The sequence below is a fragment of the Ostrinia nubilalis genome, chromosome 11, assembly GCF_963855985.1.
Source record: "Ostrinia nubilalis chromosome 11, ilOstNubi1.1, whole genome shotgun sequence".
Lineage (NCBI taxonomy): Eukaryota > Metazoa > Arthropoda > Insecta > Lepidoptera > Crambidae > Ostrinia > Ostrinia nubilalis.
Genome location: NC_087098.1, coordinates 8,066,473 through 8,088,083, shown reverse-complemented (window position 1 = coordinate 8,088,083; position 21,611 = coordinate 8,066,473). Strand labels below are relative to the sequence as shown.

At 40.0% G+C, this 21,611-nt stretch overlaps 1 protein-coding gene across 3 annotated transcripts in view; it reads right to left on the bottom strand.

Moving 5' to 3' along the window:
• LOC135076205 (glutamate receptor ionotropic, kainate 3-like) overlaps positions 1-20,858 on the bottom strand; it is a 31,017-nt gene extending 10,159 nt beyond the window's left edge. The window contains exons 1-17 of one of the 3 annotated variants that reach the window (XM_063970683.1): positions 20,649-20,858; positions 20,126-20,286; positions 19,879-20,046; positions 19,640-19,806; positions 19,138-19,334; positions 18,802-19,067; positions 9,717-9,821; positions 9,510-9,626; positions 9,205-9,411; positions 8,849-9,010; positions 8,535-8,734; positions 8,212-8,413; positions 8,032-8,123; positions 7,825-7,961; positions 7,525-7,640; positions 6,848-7,000; positions 6,484-6,544 (exon numbers count right to left, since the gene is read on the bottom strand). In XM_063970683.1, coding sequence (XP_063826753.1) covers positions 6,484-6,544; positions 6,848-7,000; positions 7,525-7,640; positions 7,825-7,961; positions 8,032-8,123; positions 8,212-8,413; positions 8,535-8,734; positions 8,849-9,010; positions 9,205-9,411; positions 9,510-9,626; positions 9,717-9,821; positions 18,802-19,067; positions 19,138-19,334; positions 19,640-19,806; positions 19,879-20,046; positions 20,126-20,286; positions 20,649-20,718 — 2,581 coding nt within the window. In that variant the 5' untranslated portion in view covers positions 20,719-20,858. Of the gene's footprint in view, positions 1-6,428; positions 6,545-6,847; positions 7,001-7,524; positions 7,641-7,824; positions 7,962-8,031; positions 8,124-8,211; positions 8,414-8,534; positions 8,735-8,848; positions 9,011-9,204; positions 9,412-9,509; positions 9,627-9,716; positions 9,822-18,801; positions 19,068-19,137; positions 19,335-19,639; positions 19,807-19,878; positions 20,047-20,125; positions 20,287-20,648 lie in introns of all 3 variants that reach the window. The other 2 variants (XM_063970684.1, XM_063970682.1) reach the window with 2 other exon arrangements.
• Between the last annotated feature and the right edge of the window lie 753 nt (positions 20,859-21,611).

Below are 21,611 nucleotides of genomic sequence, written 5' to 3'. Positions count from 1 at the left end.
TCTAGACGAGGCAGCATGCCTCGTGCTGTGAGTGGTGAATATCAAGGTGTCAATATCACAAGCCTGCAATGTTAATTGAACTAAACTTGTGACTAAACTAAGTGCTCGGTGTTAGAGCGGTAAACAATTTCGTAAGCAACACTTTGCACAAAATGCTTGTACATGACATAAATTGTCAAAACAATACCAAGATTGATTGTTGTGAACTTGGGCGCGATGTCGTGATTAAATTGAATATTTGTATGCATAATATTTGAATGCTTATAAGGAAGGTTTGAACAATGTGTGTAATAATTACACTAACAAATGACAGTAAAATGGCTAATTTCTCAATATTTTAAATTTTTTGGAAACCATAATATCTGATTATGTTTCCAATATGACAGCCAAATTAAAAGACAAGCTTATTACAGCTATCGAAATTCACAATTTTTTATTAAAATAGTGGAATCTAATACCTCAATGAATGATAGTATGGTAAAAGTAAAACAATTTCCTTGAACAATTATTGTACTGCTTGATCATCAGACAATGATGAAGATATAATATCCATAGATAGATGAAGATGTAATCTTCGTTTTATATGAGACATTTAGACTCATGTAGCGTTTTTATTTTTATCCAATTAAAGAAACAAAGCTAGACTACATTATAAGGGTACTGCTAGTATACCCGTCGCTTGATCACATGTGATTTTTGCAATGTATGTGTAATACAAAAAAGGAAGGAAACCGCAGAAATAAGCTTGACCTTGTTGTCTTAAAATTTTAATTGCGTATGCATCAGGGTACCTATCTAATTTAGGGTATATAACGATAACGAATTTAGCAAAATTAACGATGCCACGTTCTCCAAATGCAAAAATAATAAAATGGTGAATTTGGTAATGTCGAGTCCATACTAATATTGAATGGACTCTTCAAGATTCGGTATCTACCATGCTATTATCTAGATAAGATAGATCATTAGATAGGACACATCATTGTGTATTGATGATTATAATGATTTTTCTAGTTTCGCATCATTGCCACAATTATTTTTATTTGTGTTAAGTGGGGGGAAACTGCACGCCACCTATGCGGTGTACAAAACTGAATTTCATTCTGAGAAACTGAAAATTTTGAAGATCCTTAGTAAATACTTTTAGGCCAAGAAAGGTCAATGTTTGGAATCTTTGCAGATTAATTCTTATATTATGTTTTTAATATTAGATAATATTAATAAAATAAAATAGATGTTGGACCATGGGTCCCCAGAAGTTTCCCCGTAACACGCCGCCCCCCATCCCGTAGTTGAGACATCGGAGTACTATATTTCATGACACTTAATATAAGTTTATGAATAGCCTGATATAATTGCAATTTTTCTATGTCCGAATATAATCATGTATTATGTGATTTATACTGACATTTATTATTGGTTGTGAGATTGAAATCACATAACTCTATCCTAGTACAACAGAGTCACTTATTACTAGTGACCACTGATGGTAAAAATTTAAAAGCCAACCGACATATTTTACTAGATTCAACTGTTGCGGTTCTGAGCTGGATGCGGCTGGTGCGCTCACGAGCATGACACGTGATGACTGTTTTGAAAGTCAGGAGGTCAAGTCCTCTGTTTTCATCGGTTGTCTGCCTTTCGGGGAAGTCCCTTCAAGGTTAAATTCGTATAAGAAAGGACTTTTTGGTGGCTGCTGATTTGATTTTGGGATTCAATTCCAGATCAGCCCCAAACTTTGAAGTTCGCTAGGCAGTTTTTCGTGTTTTGGAAAGTTTTTATCAAAAGACATGGCGTCAATCTTCGGTGTTTGTAATAAATAAATAAATAGATGAGTCTTTTAACAATTTCACACAGCGCCAGCTGGCCCCAAAGTAGGTAATAATTGATCTTATCTTTAATGAGTCTAAGTAGAATTACGTTTTTTCTGATAAGGAATTCTTAGTAGACAGTCGAGAAAATGCGATTGGCATCGATAAGAAATTCATATTAAGGTAATTGTGTTGAGGCTTGTCCTACACAGGATCATCACCAATATTACAATCTCATCATGAAGGGGCGCAGCTGTTTCAGACCAACAGCGTTGCAGGTGTCGAATCTAATTGATTTCTAGTTTCAGCAGCAGCGGAAGCGGCGCAGATGTCAACGAGAGCAGCGTCGGCGGCGGCAGGGTTCGAGGCTAAGGGTTCTGAGTCCAATGTTTCGATAGCCACTAGATAATGGTTTTTCACCTGCTAACGATTTGGCGTGTATCATATCACCACCCGGTAGTGTGGATATAAACCCATCAAATTATGTCTTATTAAGACAACTCCCAATTTTTAAACAAGTAGGTATGCATTATTGCATTTTTTTTAATGTGATATGTACTTTTACCAGTATGGAACAGCCCTTTTGACTGCCTGCTAAAATATGTAGCGGGTAGGTAACAACTTAACACGAATTATCTGCATGCCTAGTAATATTAACGTTCATATCAATTTAAAATTAAATATCGCCAAATTGTTATCACCGAAAAACTTAAGACTTGAACTTACTTGAGTTGAAGAATTAAGTAGGTAAGACAGTAAAATTACAACCCGTTGTAGTTGCCCGCAATACCGTAAGTATCGTAATATTTTTAGGATTCTGCGTCTGATTTAGAGGGTAGGTATTGTTGATAATACCGCAAACCATCATATTATAAAAATCACACAGCTCCGCAGTATGGTAGTATGGGTAATTATTATTTAAAAAAATAATTAACTTCGAACATCTGATTTAGAAGTAGGTTATTAATGCAAAGTTTTTAGTGCCGCAAACCCTTAGATATAGATAAATCATTACATTACGAACGTCTGATTTGGAGGCAAGTATATACACTCGCGAGCAAAACTATGGAATCACTTACATGAAGTTGCTTCCACGCAATCTTGTGTACTAACGAATTTGTTAGTAACAAAAAAGTGGCACCATTTTAAAGATTAAACTTTTACCTTTTAATTGATACCAAATTCATTTAAATCACACCGGTATTTAAAAAGATATCCCGGCTGATGTGAAGAAGTAAGGAAAAAGACATGTATCAACTGTTTGATACGTCGCGAGTTGCGGCCTACTAACCCCCTATAAAAACACGTGTTTTCGGATTTTTGCTTTCACACTTTGATCCATACACATCTCCGCTTTTTTTGACACTTTACCTGGGATTCTACACCTACAGAAGCAGCACAAATCGTTGCACTATTGCAAGAAGGGCTCAGCCAGCGGGCTGTCGCACGTCAGCTCCACATAAGCCAGTGCTGGGTTTCGAAAGTTTTAAGACGCTTTCGGGAGACTGGTGGCTTTATCCCGAGACCAAGTTCTGAACAGCGCCGGTGCATATCGCAGAGGGATGACCGTTTTTTCATGTCAACCTCTCTATGAAATCATCATTTGAGTGGTATCGACGTCCAGCAAGAGCTCAGAAATGTTCGTAGGATAGCTGTTAGCGTGTGGACAGATCGTCTAAGATATAAGCAATAGAATTTGACTCCAAAAAGGCCTGCCACAGGCTCGAAACTGACGGCAGGTCACCGACAAGCACGCTTTCAATTAACTCGCACTTATTTTGATGGGTAGGCGAGTAATGGAGGCGAGTTTTGTTCTCCGATGAATGCAGACTGTGTTTGCAGTGCAGCAGTTGAAGAGGTCGGGTCTATAGGCAGCCTGGGGAGCGATTTGTGCAGTGCTGGTTCGCTGAAACAGTGGCTTATGGGGGTGGCTTGCTCGACTTCCCATCGAGATGTGTACGAGCAAATTGAAAGCGTGCTTATCGGTGACCTGCTGTAAGTTTCGAGCCTGTGGCAGGCCTTTTTGAAGTCAAATTCTATTGCTTATATCTTAGACGAACTGTCCACACGCTAACAGCTATCCTACGAACATTTCTGAGCTCTTGCTGGACGTCGATACCAATCAAATGACGATTTCATAGAGAGGTTGACATGAAAAAACGGTCATCCCTCTGCGATATGCACCGGCGCTGTTCAGAACTTGGTCTCGGGATAAAGCCACTAGTCTCCCGAAAGCGTCTTAAAACTTTCGAAACCCAGGACTGGCTTATGTGGAGCTGACATGCGACAGCCCGCTGGCTGAGCCCTGCTTGCAATAGTGCAACGATTTGTGCTGCTTCTGTAGGTGTAGAATCCCAGGTAAAGTGTCAAAAAAAGCGGAGATGTGTATGGATCAAAGTGTGAAAGCAAAAATCCGAAAACACGTGTTTTTATAGGGGGTAAGTAGGCCGCAACTCGCGACGTATCAAACAGTTGATACATGTCTTTTTCCTTACTTCTTCACATCAGCCGGGATATCTTTTTAAATACCGGTGTGATTTAAATGAATTTGGTATCAATTAAAAGGTAAAAGTTTAATCTTTAAAATGGTGCCACTTTTTTTGTTACTAACAAATTCGTTAGTACACAAGATCGCGTGGAAACAACTTCATGTAAGTGATTCCATAGTTTTGCTCGCGAGTGTATTAATATCGCAAACTGTCAGACAAAAATAACCACACAAATTAAATAACGTGACAACCCGTGTACGGTTGCCCGCAATATGGTAGTATGTGTAATGATAATATTGTATTAAGTAAATATAATTTACTGTATTCGTCTGAATTAGAGGTAGGTAATAACTCAAACGTTAAAACGCAAATCGTCAGACAAAAACCACAACTAGCATAACGTGACAACCTGATATGGTTGCCCGCAATATGGTAGTATGTGTAATGATAATATTGTATTAAGTAAATAGAATTTACTGTATTCGTCTGAATTAGAGGTAGGTAATAACTCAAACGTTAAAACGCAAATCGTCAGACAAAAAACCACAACTAGCATAACGTGACAACCTGGTATGGTTGCCCGCAATATGGTAGTATGTGTAATGATAATATTATAATAAAAATAATTTACCGTATTCGTCTGAATTAGAGGTAGGAGTAGAACTCGAACGTTAAACCGCAAACCCTCAGACAAAAAACACAACTAGCATAAGAAGACAACCCGGTATGGTTGCCCGCACCATGGTAGTATGTGTAATAATGGATAGAACTTACTGCATCTGTCTTCTTCTTCGTTTGGTTGAAGGCGATGAACTTGCGTTTTTTCTAATTGTCTGAATTAGAGGTAGGAGTAGAACTCAAACGTTAAACCGCAACCCCTCAGAAAAAAAAACACAACTGGCATAAGGAGACAACCCGGGATGGTTTCCCGCACTATGGTAGTATGTGTAATGATGATGTTCTTCTTCTTCTTCTTTTGGTTGAAGGCGATGAACTTGCGATTTTTCCAATTGTCTGAATTAGGGGTAGGAGTAGAACTCAAACGTTAAACCGCAAACCCTCAGACAAAAAACACAACTGGCATAAAGAGACAACCCGGGATGGTTGTTCGCATTATGGTAATGTGTAATGATGATGTTCTTCTTCTTCTTCTTTTGGTTGAAGGCGATGAACTTGCGATTTTTCCCAATTGTCTGAATTAGGGGTAGGAGTAGAACTCAAACGTTAAACCGCAAACCCTCAGACAAAAAACACAACTGGCATAAAGAGACAACCCGGGATGGTTGTTCGCATTATGGTAATGTGTAATGATGATGTTCTTCTTCTTCTTCTTTTGGTTGAAGGCGATGAACTTGCGATTTTTCCAATTGTCTGAATTAGGGGTAGGAGTAGAACTCAAACGTTAAACCGCAAACCCTCAGACAAAAAACACAACTGGCATAAAGAGACAACCCGGGATGGTTGTTCGCATTATGGTAATGTGTAACGATGATCTTCTGTTGAACCGCTTGAACGACGTTCAGCACCCCATATCTTCTGCTCCAATTTATTTATTTTCTTCAGCAAATGTTCCTTATCCTCATTTGACGTTTTTCGTTCGGCATTTTGACGACACAAAAACACTATTTTTAGCACTGGGTACGTATTTAAGTAGAAGAAGTGCGAACTGGCAGAGCACTGAATCGTGACTGACGACGGATACCAATGTCAAATAAGATGTAAAGTCCCACAAAAAAAATATATATATATATATATCCTCAACTAACAGTGCGTAAACTGGCATCACCGTACGTGATACTACATAGTTCTTATTTCTAATCTCGAGGACAAAGCACGAGCATAATTCCGGAGGTAGCGGGTTCGATTCCCGCACAGTACAAACATTTGTGTGCATGAACATATTTGTTTGTATTGGACTGGGTGTTTTCTATGTATAATAAGTATGACGTACCTATTTACAAAAAAAAAGTATTTAAGTATATTTATATCCGTTGTCTAGTACCCATAGTACAAGCTTTGCTTAGTTTGGGACTAGAAGCGCAGTGTAAAATGTCCAAGGATATTTATTTATTTATCAGACATAATTTCTTTAAAACAGTGGTAGCTATAAAACATTTGTGAACATTACCTTGCTTAGTAGGTAGAGAATCTCGTAGTAAGTATTGAATGAAATACAAGCTCACCAGGATATGATTGAAGGGTTGTAAACTTGCAGGTGTGGGGGTCACACTGGATCATGCATAACTGGCGAATGAAAACATTAACTAGTCAAATTTAATTCTAGGATAAAAAATATTCTGGCATATTTCTCAAAAAATAGTTCTCAGAAAGAATGAATATGATACAGATAATTTTAGGTATTCGCTCACAATATTAATTTTCTATAATACCTATCCAATTACATCTGTTACCCACGAGTATCACGTAGGGTGTATTGCGTATTATAGAATCTGGTATTCAATATTAAAGAAAGGGTTACTAACAAAGTAAACTAAGGACTTCAAAGGGATATCATCCAAATGAGACGAATATTAGAAGCGTATTTGCCTTGTGTGTATGTGATATAGTCCAGACGTCGACAAGCATCTCCATGAATGCACATATGACGGCCATGGCGGATCCAGCGAGGAGGACGATGAAGACACCACCAACGTTGGCCAACACCAACGGTTGGGCATCGCCACTGCCTGCGTCATCGTCCTGAGAAGGTAGTTAGAATTTTATTTTCATGTTACTGTGGTTAACATAATTTTCTCACAGGTGATAATTTCCAACGTTTTCAATAGATTGCTATAGAGAATAAAAAGAGTGGCGAAATAAAGGTTTTATGCCCCAATTCTGGAATTTAACAGTCATCGAATGACCAATGAACCTAAACCTAAATCTAATTGCAATTCGGTTCTGTAATTAGTTAAGTTTAGATTCAGGGCAACAAATTGTCTTCACAATAATTGACACATTACATAATAATATGCTTTTCTATGAGGATTGGTGAAAAAATAACTTAAATCCATGAATAATTCTCCATGGTAAATAAATAAATACATCGATTACTGAAATATCAATATGCATTGTCCAGAAAAGTCAATAAAACTCAAAAGGAAACTTAGAGTAAATGTTTATAGAAATTCTATCGTTTAAGAAAGTACTTTTACCAACTTGCTGAAATCAACTAAAAGTATTTTGAGAATTCTTGGAAGTCGTCTAAAAGATAAAACACGTACCGCACATGCGCCACCGCCCCGCTTTTCCTTCCACCATTTGTCTTTCATTCTAGTTAGTTTGCCCTGCTCCTGAAGTTGAAGTATGGACTCACTCATCGGTTGACGGTATGGAGAATCTGAAAAATTAATTGGCAACCTTCTAAAAAGTGATAATACTCGTTCCTTACTCAAATACTTCAGTGAGAAATAAGGTTACGTAAATAGAAGTTATTGAATATTTCGTCATTAAGCGACAGTTACACTATTCAAGGCAATGTACTCGTATATTAAAAACTCAAGTGTCGGATAACAATTACTGACTTTTCTTCATAGCTATTCCATAGCCTTTGCTATCAAGCAGACCACCAACTTGGGCAATATCACAGTTTCTTTCAGCCATGTACTCAATGGACGTAGATTCCATCAAAAATGCATAATTTTCTGAATCGGATTTTACTCTGCAACAAATAAAATGTTCAGAATTACCAAAACCAAGTAAACCAGGATGATGCTACACAATTTACTTACCGTTCCAATCCTTCGTCATTTGATTTTGTTTGTAGTTCAGGATGGCTGTCCATGTATTCATACATTTTCTGGTAAAGTAAGTTATCTGCATCCTAAAAAATAATGCCAAAAATAATGACAGTAACCAGTAACAGTAAGAAATACCAAAAAATTATAAAATAAAAAATAAAATATTCTTGCCTTAAAAAAACTAAATGTAGCTCCACCAGCTTTAGCACCGTATGTGACGTCATATGGATTGCTTGCTAAGTCTTGAACACTTTTGATGGCATAAAACTTTGATTCCACTGTAAGGAACGCTGCTAAATTGGCTGTGTAGGACGATACCATGATGAGGGTGAAGAACCACCACATACTACCAGCTGTTCGAGTTGATACCGCTCTAAAACGTAACACATCAATTTTAACCCATATCTTAAAGAGACTGAGCTCAAAATCCTTTGAGGAAATTATCCATTTGTGGCTGAACTGCTAGTAAATTGTTAACAGTTAATCAAACTTACATTGGGGCGATTTCAGAACCTTGTGTAAGTACACTTCCTAACGTAAACCAGAATGAATTTGCCAAGGTGAACTGATTGTCCAATGTTTCTGGTTCTTCAATACATGGATAAGGGTTTTGCCATTCCTCTGGAGCGATTCTACCTAGGATGAAAAGCAGTACTGATACACCAACGAATGCGCCTGCTAACCAACCCCAAACCTGAAATAACATCAGTAGCTTTCCAAATACGGTCGTTAAAGTTTCGTGATCAGATGTCAAAAAAAATCTTTAGAGTACAGGTAAACGTTGTGGCGTTGATTTAGATATTCTTACTTCAAAGGAAAAAGGCGATATGAAAGAGAACAAGTCTGGCGGCTGCTTCGTTGGTTTCTTGTAAAGTATGGTTATTCCCAAATTCATGAAGGGACTGGTGAAATCTACTGCTCTTTGTCGAGCGGCAGTAATCGTCAAATCTGTTATCGCAAAGTCTGCTCTCTGTAACATAAACATAGAATTTAAATTAATGTATGAGCTTACTGTTTAAGTTTTTCCCAATTATGTGTTCTTTACTTTACTTCACTTTGGTTCTGTATTATATTTAACAAAATTTATGTTATTGCTATTAGTACAATTATGCGCCCGGCAGCACACCAATTTATAAAGTAACTGTAGTAAATTATTTTAGTTACACCGTCCATAATCTTCTCCATCATGCCGTTCCACTTTCCAGTCTTGGCGTTGTAAGAGCCATAAACTCCATCTTCTTGTATATCAAATGTGATGTTGAACTCGTTCATTTTTGCTAACTCTTCTATCAGTTCTATTCCGAAACCTTCATACCGATCGTTCCCTTCAAGCATATTCGAGGATTCCTTTAGCATTCCATATGGAGCACTCTGCAAAAATATTAATAGTTGTTGCACTAGGACATAATTTGGGAAATAGGTTAATAATGTCAACTAAGAATCATAATATAGGTATACGTGTTACTCACAAGAGCGGTAAGCACAATAAAGTGCTTTCCTTTCATTGATTCTGAGCCTTCTGGTTCGACGGGTGGTATAATAGTTCGTGTTTCAGTGTAACCGTCTTCACCTGTCCAAGATCCTACCTACAGGATTTTGAATAAAGATTATTTTTATTTTTGTGTTACCTTAGCGTTTATATTGATATTCTATGCTGGATAAAAATATCGTCATACCTTTTCTAAGCCATGAGCCATCAATTCCAAAACATCAATTTCGAAATCAGAGCGAAACCCTTCCTCGTCAAATTTGACTAACCCAGTTAACCCATCTATTTCAACCTGAAAATGACATTTAGAAATTACATTAATTCATTAGTAACGCCTGAGGTCCAGTGGTAAGAAAGTGATATTCTCGGTATCCTTCCGTTTGGCCAAATTACTTTTCGCCAAATTTCACTTCGCAAACAACTTATCGCCAAAGTTTCATTTCCCAAATGAACTTTTAGCAACTATACTTTTCGCAACTAATTCATTTGGTCAAATTATCATTTGGCCAAATTTTACTTGGCAAATGTTTTTATAGCAAATGTTTTATGTTGCCAAATATTATATCCCAAATAATTTGTTTGGTCAAATTGACACTTCACATACTTACCCACCGTTACCCACAAATCAAAGCATAAGGCACATGATCATGGTTTTCACAATAATTTTAAGTAAAACATTGCAGAAAATAGTATGGTTGCAAAAAGTAGGTATTGCAGAAAATAGTAGGTTAGGTTAGGTTAGAACAGTGACCCTTAATGCGCGAAGGCGAGCGAAGCGTGCCGCGGCAGCGGCCGCCGAGCGCTAGAATCACCTCTATTGTTAATGAATCATTTGGAAATTTCGATACAAAGAATGAAATAAGGAAATTAATGTAGAACAAATTTTATATTAACTACCCACTAAACAAAATAATAACCACAAGCTAATTTGTATACCATTCTATGCACCTATCAAATTATTTTGTAAATAGTTTATCGTGAAATATTGTTGCCTAATGAAACATTTGGGAAACCATACTTTGACAAACAATAATTTGCTAAACAATAATATGCCAAAAAAAACATTCGCGAATTAAAAGTTTGCAATAAGTTGCTTTGCCAAATGAGAATTTGCCAAATGAAAATTTGCGAAACGTTGTTTGCGATGTGATAATTTGGGAAACGTTTTTTGGCCAAACATTAGTAATCCGATATTCTCTCGGCTCGAAAATTCTGGGTTCGATTCTCAAGTGGGATAAAGATAGTAGGTATAAACAGATTTGATAGTTCCTTAGAAGGTTAGTTTGACTAAGCCATGTTAAGTTAATAGCGTTACGTTTAAATAGTGCACTTAGTGCCTGTAATAGGGCTTGAATACCGGAATTCCGGAATTTCGTAACTCCGGAATTTCGGATGGATTTTTTCCGATATTTCAAGTCCGGAACTGAAGCCAATATCGTATTCCGATATTGAAATTTTTCATAAATTATTTTAAGTTTTCAAAACGTTTAAGTATCAAAATAGGTCCTTAGATCCCTATCTAATATTCTCCTGATCCTTAAAATCCTTGAGAAATGTATTCGCAACTTTATTACTAATAATATTAAAGAGGCAATAGAGCGGAAACAAAGTTCCAAAATGTTCGCTAGAGACAACTCTATTGGGCGAAGCCAGCTGAAGACAGCGGATGGTAGTGTAAATTTAACAAAAGCTGAGGGTTCTGGGTGAGATCGAAAAGTTTTTATGGGCAGCTATAGTATACCTCGGTTACAGCCACAGGAAAATTCCAAGAGCTAAGCTAACTCTAAGCGAAGATATCCCCGACATCAGCCCATACGAGATTAGGATAGCTCTCAAACAGCTAAAGAACAAGGCACCGAATGATGACGGAATAACCTCGGAGCATCTGAACGTGGAGGGTGATAAACCGATACTGAAAGCCCTTGAGAGACTGTAACTCCGTCTTACTCCAGCGAATAATGCCAGAGGCACGGAACAAAGGCTTGGTGGTGTTTTTCTTCAAGAAAGGGGTAAAAGCCTTATTAAGGAATTACAGACCCTGCTGGGTTCTGAGTCATGTCTACAAGCTGTTTTTGAGAGCCATCATGAATAGTCTCGCGCGTAGGTTCGATGACTTATAGCCTCTCGAAGAAGCCGGTTATCGAAAAGTTTACAGTACCATATACCGCATCTATACGCTACGGCAGGTTATACAGAAGACCGAAGAGACTTGCCAATATGCCTGGCGTTCTTAGACTATGAGAAGGTCTGTTGGGCACCGGGTGTGCCCGTTACTATACCTATATAAATTTAATTGATTTGGAGATATTCACTTTTACTATATTGAAACACGTCTTTGTCTAATGGTGTTTAATGAACAACTGAAGTAAAAAAGTAAAAAAACAAAGCGTCAAAATATAAAAAACATTCCAAAAGAAAAAATACAAAAAACGCATATAAAAAAGGTCTGTCGCCAACATGGCGCCCCGCGGTGTGAAGCAACCATAAAGCAGTCAGGCGACAGTCGGCAGCAGCACCAGCTTCCTGACGGGGCGACGTAATGTGCCTCCTTTCGTGGCAACGTCAGCGCATCTGACGACTCCCCTTGATCCAGGCCACACGGCGGTCACTCTGCCTCGGGGCCAGGTTCCTCTAGGAAGAGCTCCATCACCAATTAGGACAAGGTCGCCAACTTTCAGCTGAACCTTTGGCTGCGGGGGTATGCTGCGTCTTGGTACGAGTGTTGGAAGGTACTCATCAACCCATCGCTTCCAGAAATGGTCAGCTAACCTTAACCCTTTCTTCCACTGGGTGCGTCCCCAAAGGTCTGTGTCTGAAACAGGACGCAGGACTGGTTCATTCGTGGCTGTTCCAATAAGGAAATGGAATGGTGTTAGGGCCTGATCTTCGTGCGGCGCCACGGGAACATGAGTAAGTGGACGCGAATTGACCAACGCTTCTGCTTCCAGTAAAAGCGTGTGCAGCGTCTCCTCGCGGGGTGATCGTTCTTTTAGGGTTACCGATAGCGCAGTCTTGACGGACCTCACCAGCCGTTCCCACGCTCCTCCCATCGATGGAGTTATTGGTGGTATAAACTTCCATACGATTTTATTGCTAGCAGCGAAGTCGTATATTTCTGTTAGCTTGTTGTTAGTTCCAACAAAAGCAGTCCCATTATCGGAGTAGATGAGCGAGGGGGTACCTCTTCTAGCTATAAATCGCCTCAAAGCCATGATAGCAGAATCAGTAGTGAGACTTGCGACTATTTCTAGATGCACCGCTCGAACAGTTAAACACGTGAACAGCGCGACGTATCTTTTTTCAGTTCTTCTTCCGATGCTGACAGAAACTGGACCAAAATAATCAAGCCCCACGTTCGAGAATGGCCTTTGATGATGTGCAAGCCTTGCCTCAGGTAAGTCACCAGTCAGAGGTATAAGTGGCTGAGCCTTTCTAATTCGGCAGTAGAGACAAGAGCTGGCAGCTTTCTTCACGGAAGGTCTCAGGTGAAGGATAAAGTATTCACGTCTCAGTTGGTTTACAACGGTCTCATTATTAGCGTGGGCGGCTCGCTTATGAAAGTGCATGATCATGAGTTGCACGATATGATGTTTTCCGTCCAAGATTATGGGGTTAGGCTCCGTATCTACGTCTTGAGCACGGAGAATCCTCCCGACGAGGCGGAGAAGACTATCTGATGAACGACGTATATCAAGATGCTTTAATCTCGAGTGAGGTGAAAGATGACCAGGTTGTATTAACTCATCAGGGAAGCTGTCAATTTGACTCTTTAACAACAGCCTCTTCTCAGCTTCTTCGATAAGCTCCGCCGACAAAGGATGAAAGTTCTTCGTTCTTGAGAGTTCTTTCTTCAAAGTTAATTTAGAATTTTGACGTCTCAAATTTAAACGCAACCGAACTAAATTAATAAATTGTTGAACGCGGGCCGTACTACGAACTAAACGCAACCATTCAGAAAACCTTGAATGGTCCGCAACGACCGGTGAAGGTAGTTCATGCGGTTGAACATTGATTTGTCCCACTATTTCTGATGTAGCGGAACGTTTGACTTCGTCATCACGAGATAATGGGACCTCACTCGACGGTTCACAAGGCCAATGACATGATGGTTCTAAGAGAAACGAAGGTCCGGTGAACCAGCGAGCGGACGTGTCGAATTTAGAAGTGCTAGGGCGCGTGGCGTCATCCGCAACATTATCAGAGGAGGGCACGTACCGCCAATTAGAAACGTCTGAAATTTCCGTAATCTCGCCAACCCTATGCGCCACAAAGGGTTTAAAAGTGCGGGCGTCACTTCGCAACCATCTAAGCACTGTCATGGAATCGGACCAAAAGGTAACACGACATGGTTTATGTTTATGAGCTTGAATGATGAAACTTGCAAACCTCGCAGCTATCAAGGCAGCTTGTAGCTCGAGTCTGGGCATAGACACAGGCTTTAATGGTGCAAGTCGAGCTTTCCCGCCAATTAGGGTGAGTTGAACGCTGTCATTGCCAAGACTCAAACGCCAATATGCAACGCACGCGTATGCATACTCACTCGCATCAGCGAAAACGTGCAACTCCAAGTCGGGTTTCTGGTGATGATGGAAAGCCTGATACCAACGTGGAATTGAACAGGTTTTAACTTCAGCGAGCCTTTGAAGCCATGATGACCAGCTGGCTACGATAGAAGCAGAAGTTGATTCGTCCCATGAAACCCCTTTTCTCCATAAGTCTTGGAACATTATACGCCCTTGGACTACGATCGGAGCTAGAAACCCAAGAGGATCGTACACTCGCATTAGTAATGAGAGAGCTGCTCTCTTCGTAAGTGGCGATGGGATTTCCTCGGGCACGTCAATCCGAAAATATAGGTTGTCTTCTACAATGTTCCAAGACAACCCCAAAATTCTAATGCAGTCTGATGATGATGAAACGCTAGATGAGGAAGATGATGGACCTAAGCCTACTTGTGGTGTGGTAAGGTTACACAGCTCAGGCGGCAGCAAGGACAACGCCTCCGGTTTATTAGATACCCACGATCTCATCTCAAAGCCAGCTAAGCTATGTACCTTCACTATATCGGCTGCCAGACGAGCGGCGCCGTCGACGTCGTCCAGGCTTCCCAAATAGTCATCCATATAATGATTATTTACAATGGCTTGTGCAGCATCAGGATACAGGTGCTGATGATCAAGTGCATTTTTATTTTTTAAATACAGTGCAGTGCACGGACTGGAAGTGGCCCCAAAAATCATTGAGGACATTCTATATACTTCGATTGGTGAAGAAGGGTCGCTGCGCCACAAGAAGCGCTGCGCGTCGCGATCGTTTTCTCGAATTTTTATCTGAGGGAACATTTCCCGGATATCCGCGTTTAACGCTACGCAGCCTTCTCTAAAACGCATTAGAATCGCGACTAAATTTTGAAGCAAGTCAGGACCTGACAGAAGCATAGAGTTAAAGCTTATTCCCAGAAACTTAGCTGCAGCATCGTGAACAATCCTTAACTTACGCTTCTGGGGGTGAAAGACTCCGAAATGAGGCAAATACCAAGTGATGCCGCTTGGCGGCTTAGTACAAATTTCCGCGTAACCTTTATCTATAGTAGCCTGCATATTCAGACGGTAAGCTTCTGCGAACTCGGGTTCTTTTTGAAATTTCCGTTCCAGGCTCTTAAAACGCGACAAGGCTATCTCAAAATTATTTGGTACATCTTTTAAGTCATCTCGCCACAAAAGACCAGTTTCAAAGCGACCTCCGGGAAGACGCCGAGTTGTATTTTCCAAAATGTCCAAAGCGCGAGCCTGACTTTTAGTACGATAATCTTTTTTCTCAATTCCAATTGAGTCTAGCTTGTAATTTTCTTTTATCAGTGTCTCCACGGATTCGCTTTCGTCAAAATTGCAATGGTTATCAAATTCAACCGGTTTTGTTTTACTGGAAGAGAATCCATACAGAACCCAACCCAAAGGCGTACGAGTGGCAACCGGCTGACACCTAGAACCGTGACGTACTGCGAGCGGAACACTCAAGTGCCAGTTGTCAACTCCGATGATCAATGCGGGCTTTGCTTGTTCGTAACACAGCTCTTCCGTCAAATCACGTAAATAGTCAAAGCGCGAAATGTCATCCGCCGACACCGATTGACAATTGGTTAAATTTAATTTTGGCATGGCACGAACATTAGAAATATCGAAAGATTTTTGACCATGTTTACCTTTTATATTAATATTTACAAATGTGACTTCCGAACTTTTAGAAAGCCCACCTATACAATTTACCGTAATGTTCCCCTTAAGCCCCACAGCGCCGATGTCTTCAGCCACTCTTGAATCGATAATGGTAGCCGTTGAGCCATCATCGAGGAGAGCATATATGTCCGCCGAGCCCAGAGGGCCGCTGACCGACACAGGAATCACCTTGAGCAGCGGACGACGACCCGCTCCATCCACATGCTGCTGCGATGTTGTATGCGCGACCACCTCGACGTCGTCGGAGCTCGAGTCGTGTGCGACGTCGTTATTTTTAGGGTGTTCAGGAACAATGTCAACATTCGCCTCCAACGAAATGAGATTGTTATGCTCCGGTGCTATCGGGGAATGAAGCAAAGTGTGGTGGCTAAAACTACGACTGCATGTAGGAATGTCACATTTAGCTTTACACAGCTTGTATAAGTGCGAACCCTTTCGCAAACATTTTCTACAAAATTTATTTTCTATTACCCACTGCCATCTGTCGTCCACATGAAGTACTTGAAACTCCTTGCACCCTACTAATTCGTGGTTACTTTTTTGACAGAATTTGCAAGGAAGTTGTTTCTCGCCAACTAAATTAGATGGCGCTGGCTTAGTTGTCTGTTTTTTAGACAAAGAGTTTTTAGCCGAGGAATAATCATTAGTCATATAGGAACTCTCTTCGTTGTCAATGTCATCTGTACAGGCCGCATACAATTGCTCTCTGACCGGTCTATCTGACAATGACAATTTCATGTCGGGAATGAAACCAAATTTTGAATGAATTTCATTTTCATGAGACAGAAAATCTGCGAGAAGTTCGAGCCTGTATTTAGTATGACAACGAGAGAATGCAAAATCTGCCCATCGTGCTCGCAAGAGCGCGCTTAGTTTACTCACGATAGTATTACACAATTCCGGGGAAGCCAAGTACTCGGCCTGGTTGAGTACGCGAATTGTTTCTACGCACCGGCGGACTCGACAGGCAAATTGGCACATTTCCCTACCACCATCAATGCTACTAAGCCTGGGCAAAGCCTTGACCTGGGCTATCTCGTTCAACACAATATGCTCGGGGCGGCCGAATCTAGCCTCCAAGGCGCTCATGACCACGTCTGGGTCTCGCGCAGAGGCTAGAAGCGCGCCTACTTCGTCTCTAGCAACGCCTCGCAAAGCAAAATTTAGCCGAGCTTGGTTTTCTAGCGGAGAAAACCCAGCTTTGGTTAGATCAAACGTACGTTTAAATAGTAGCCAGTCCTGGATTCGCCCATCAAACAAAGGAAGCTTTAGGTCACTCACCCGCGGCGACTGCTGCTTCGACGCGGCCAGGCTCGTGATGGCTTCAGCTAATTGTTGTATATCAGTAGGTGTATCCTGGCTAATAGCAACTTTATTAAAATTGTTACATAAATCGCGTTGTGTATGTGTACCTAAACCTAAGTAATGTGCATGTCTAGTAGGTAATGCTTGAGGCTGACGTAGCGGCTTAGCTGGGGCAGGTCCGGCAGGCGCGGGCGGCTCCGGCCGCACGGTAGCCGGCGCGGCAACGCTTGTCGTTGCCTCAATAAGCGACGGCTGCCCTTGGTGCGGCGTTGGGAAAGCCACTGACGATGAAGGCGCATCCGTGGTAGCAGCGCCGGGAAATAGTACCGCCAAGGGTACCGACACTGACGGTTTACGCACATATTCTTTGTCATCGTCATTGACGAGCATAGGCACCTGCAAATTAGGATCATTGTTACATGAAGCCACCCAATCAGCTGTTCTACTGTACCGGCTACTAGAACCACTATGCGCATCGATCGCAGCTAGTTCGGCTTGCAGTTCCAAATCAGCTGCAACTCGCTCCTTCTCCAACACGGCGCGCTCCTTTTCCGCCACAGCGCGCTCGAGCTCGGCGACGCGGCGTGCGTGCTCGGCCTGCGCCGCGAGCTTCTGCGCCACCACGGTGGCGCTGGAACGGCTAGAACGGCCTGAGCGGCCCGAAGGGCACGAGGCGGATGATGGTTGTGTCGTGTGGGGCAATTGCGGCAAAGCCGATGACGAACATGAACTCATTGGTTCCATAGTAGTAGCGGTAGGTTGCTCACTTTGCTCAGCCATTTTCCTCTTGCTTCTAGTAAGCATAATAGGGAAAATTGAAGGCAACACTATAAAGTAAATAAGCTAGTACTTACCGCGAAGGACCATTTGTTGGGCACCGGGTGTGCCCGTTACTATACCTATATAAATTTAATTGATTTGGAGATATTCACTTTTACTATATTGAAACACGTCTTTGTCTAATGGTGTTTAATGAACAACTGAAGTAAAAAAGTAAAAAAACAAAGCGTCAAAATATAAAAAACATTCCAAAAGAAAAAATACAAAAAACGCATATAAAAAAGGTCTGTCGCCAACAAGGTCTTTGAGCCTGACTGAGCACGAGGGCGATTCCTCTGCAGCGAGCTGTGAGGCAGAGAGATGTAATAATACGTCGAGAATTCAACTCGGCTGGGCAGCATTCGGGAAACTACATAACATCTTTTCAACCTAAAATAAAATAAATAATAATAAAACACTTCAGTGCCTATAGACGAGTTTACAATCAGTGTGTGTTACCAGTAGTGATGACATACGGTTCGGAAAAGTGGCCTCTCACTGTATGCCTTATAATAAGCTCAAAGTTGCACACCATGGTATGGAGACTGCTATGCTCGGCGTTTCTTTTCGAGATCGAACCAGAATTGAGGAGATTCGTAAACAAACTAAAGTCCCCGATATATAGCGATCGGATTAGCAAGCTAAAGTGGCAATGGGCAGGGCACATAGTACGTAGAACAGACGGCCGATGGGGCAAAGTTCTGAAGTGGAGGCTACATACGTGTACGTGTTTGTCGGGAGGCGCTTTCTTTTTTAACCAACTCCGGAACTAGAACCGGAATTCCGGAGTTGAGTGCCCAATATCGGAAATCAGTTCCGGAATTGAAAACCATCCGATATTGCAAGCCCTAGCCTGTAACAAACTGAATTTAATGTCACTACCTGTTATAAAATGTAGGTGTACCTACTCACCGTTCTGACATAATTAATTATACTAGAACCCACTTCCCAGCTTTCACCTTCTTCACAAGTTACATTAGCTCCTTCTTCGACAGCTATTAGATTTAGAGCGGTAGTATACAGAGTAACAGAATCATAAATCAAAGCTAAATTTAAAGTCAGACCGTTTTCAGCTACTGCATTTTCTATTTGCCCTTCAGAGAGTTCTGTTACTTTGTCGTTTAAGGACCCAATAAATGTCGTAATAGACTCTAAAGTCGGATCGAAAAATCGTACACCTGTAATTTTAAATGAAATTAACGTCATGTTATACTTAACATTTTAAACTATTTGTTTTAGTAAATTTACCTGTAATATTAGATCCTCCATGTTTATATGGGTCAATATCAATAGTTTGAAAATCTGGATTCATTATGACGTAACTGTGGTCATCAGACATGATTCCCACTTGCTGGGCTTGTTCCAAAAATACAGGTAAGTTTTGTGTACTACAATCTACAAGATAATTTAAAGAACCAGATGCTTTAATCGTTTTTAATTGATTTCTGAAATAAACACAAAAATGTGATGAAGTATAATGAACCTGAGGATAATGAATATTAACAGTTTAAAATGAAATAACATTTTTTATTAATATAGCTTATCAAAGGGATTATATTATTCTTGAGAATCGTTTTAATTTCTCTCGAGACCTCAAAGCAGACTGCGATCTCCTAAGCTGTCTTGTATCTGTTCGGGGTGAACGATTTACGTGGGCGGTTCTTTAAGTGGAAGTGGCTATTCATAGCCTGATTTACCAATAAACAAATTCGGAATAATATCCGTATCAGTTGATATAAAAATTACCTACCTAAAGTCATCACCATCAGGTAGTTGAACTACATTAATTAAAATATGATCTCCGGCAACTAAATCTTCAATGTCAAGGACATTGCCTAAATATGGCAAAAGTTCGGCGCCTTCGTAAATTATCGTGAACTCTTCCCAACCTTTCATTTTGATTATATCGGCAAACACCTGCAAAACAACACGCGTAATAAAAACAATATTTTTTTAATAAAAAATAGATTTATTGGGTAAACAAATTACCTGCGAATAGGCAATATGGTGTGGATATAAATTCACCGCTGACCAATTACGATTTTGTGTTTCTACTGGTTCTGTTAATATTTGAGGCAGTTCCAGCAAATCGGATATAGATTGGATATGTTCTATTAGACCTTTTGATTTCGGGCCAAATAGTCCAAAAATGTTGTCCTAGAAAAAATGGAAAAAAATCTTTAAATTATTTGTTTCATTTTTAAATCTAGATTTAGGTAAAATCCTTGGTCGTTACTTCTAAGAGAGTGCACATAGCTTGCTCTGCCTCCAATAAATCGCCGGGCGAAGTCCGAACCACCTTTGCCTCGAATGGGTTTTCTTGTCCTTCGGAAGCTGCAGCTACAGCCACATTAAAAGCTGCTTCCATTAGAAAGTCGCCATCATCAAATACTGCTCCTGTATTTGAAATATCTTTGTTTATTTTGAACATCAAAAGCTTTAAAACATGCGGCCACGAGATAAGTCGTGGAACCCCAAGTGGCCGCAAGAGATCGAGGCATTACTTATTCTGTGATCGCGGTAACAATTGATTTCTTTCATGTCTCAATTTGCTGGTACTTGAAACGACAGAACTAACACCATAATCACATTTGCGAATTCTGACATCACTAAAAATATTACATTTCAATGTTACTAAAGACTACCTGATTAAAGTACTTAGTTGTAGTTTAAGGAACTATCTAGTTTTCATATACACCCATAATATGATACTCATTTACATCATCATCATAACATAGTATAAATTATTAAAGGCTTACCAATAGCTCTATCCCCGTGAATAAACGTAAAGCCGCTTATTAACAAACATATTGTTATCCTATACGTCATGGTTTTGAAATCTTACAACACGTGCACTCACTACAAACAGACCCGGGACCATAATTTGTGTAGATTTTAGATAACAATCTCTAATCTTGCGATCAACATGGTGGGACTTAATACAATTATATCGTGAATACAGTCGCCGTTGGCTAGAAATAGACGGACCGTTCTCGATTTCATTTGTTGTGCATGCATTATATTATTTGCATTACCAGTGCATCCGTTCTATATGATGCAATTTTATTAAACTAGAACTCTACACGGGTTTTCTGGATCAATTAATAATTTCCTCATTTCATTATTGACAGCTACCTATATTGTAAGTTCGGATGACTTAACAACAATAACATGAAACGTCTATAAGTATGTTTTGTTTTCGTTGATATCCAACGTATTTTATAGGAGAAAAACTTAAATCGATAATATTTAGGCTAGTTACTTTTAAAGAAAAATTAATCTTTTCTCACTTTTCAGTGTCCAGTTTATAGGATTTTTTTTATTAAACGGTTTTAAGAATTTGACACCCTGTTTGTCACATGCTATAATTATGTATTGATTACAATTGTTTATTGTGTTATGAACATTATAATGTTTCACATGTAAAATGCTACCTCAGTGACACCTATCATTTCGTAAAAACAAGTCTTGCCTGAACCATTCGAATGCTATAAAAATACTTGTGCAAGTAAGCGTGGCAGTCTGAAAGTCCTCCTCGGAAGAGCTTTCCCTCGCGCACATGTTTGCTATCAATATCACTAGATGGCGTCTAATGGACATTCAAGAAAATGAAACAGAAAAGTGACAATATCTATAAACTTTTAATAAAAACTCATAATAAATTACAAATAGCAATCGTATCGTGTTTTGTTTCGAGATAACAAAAACTTCATTAGGTACCT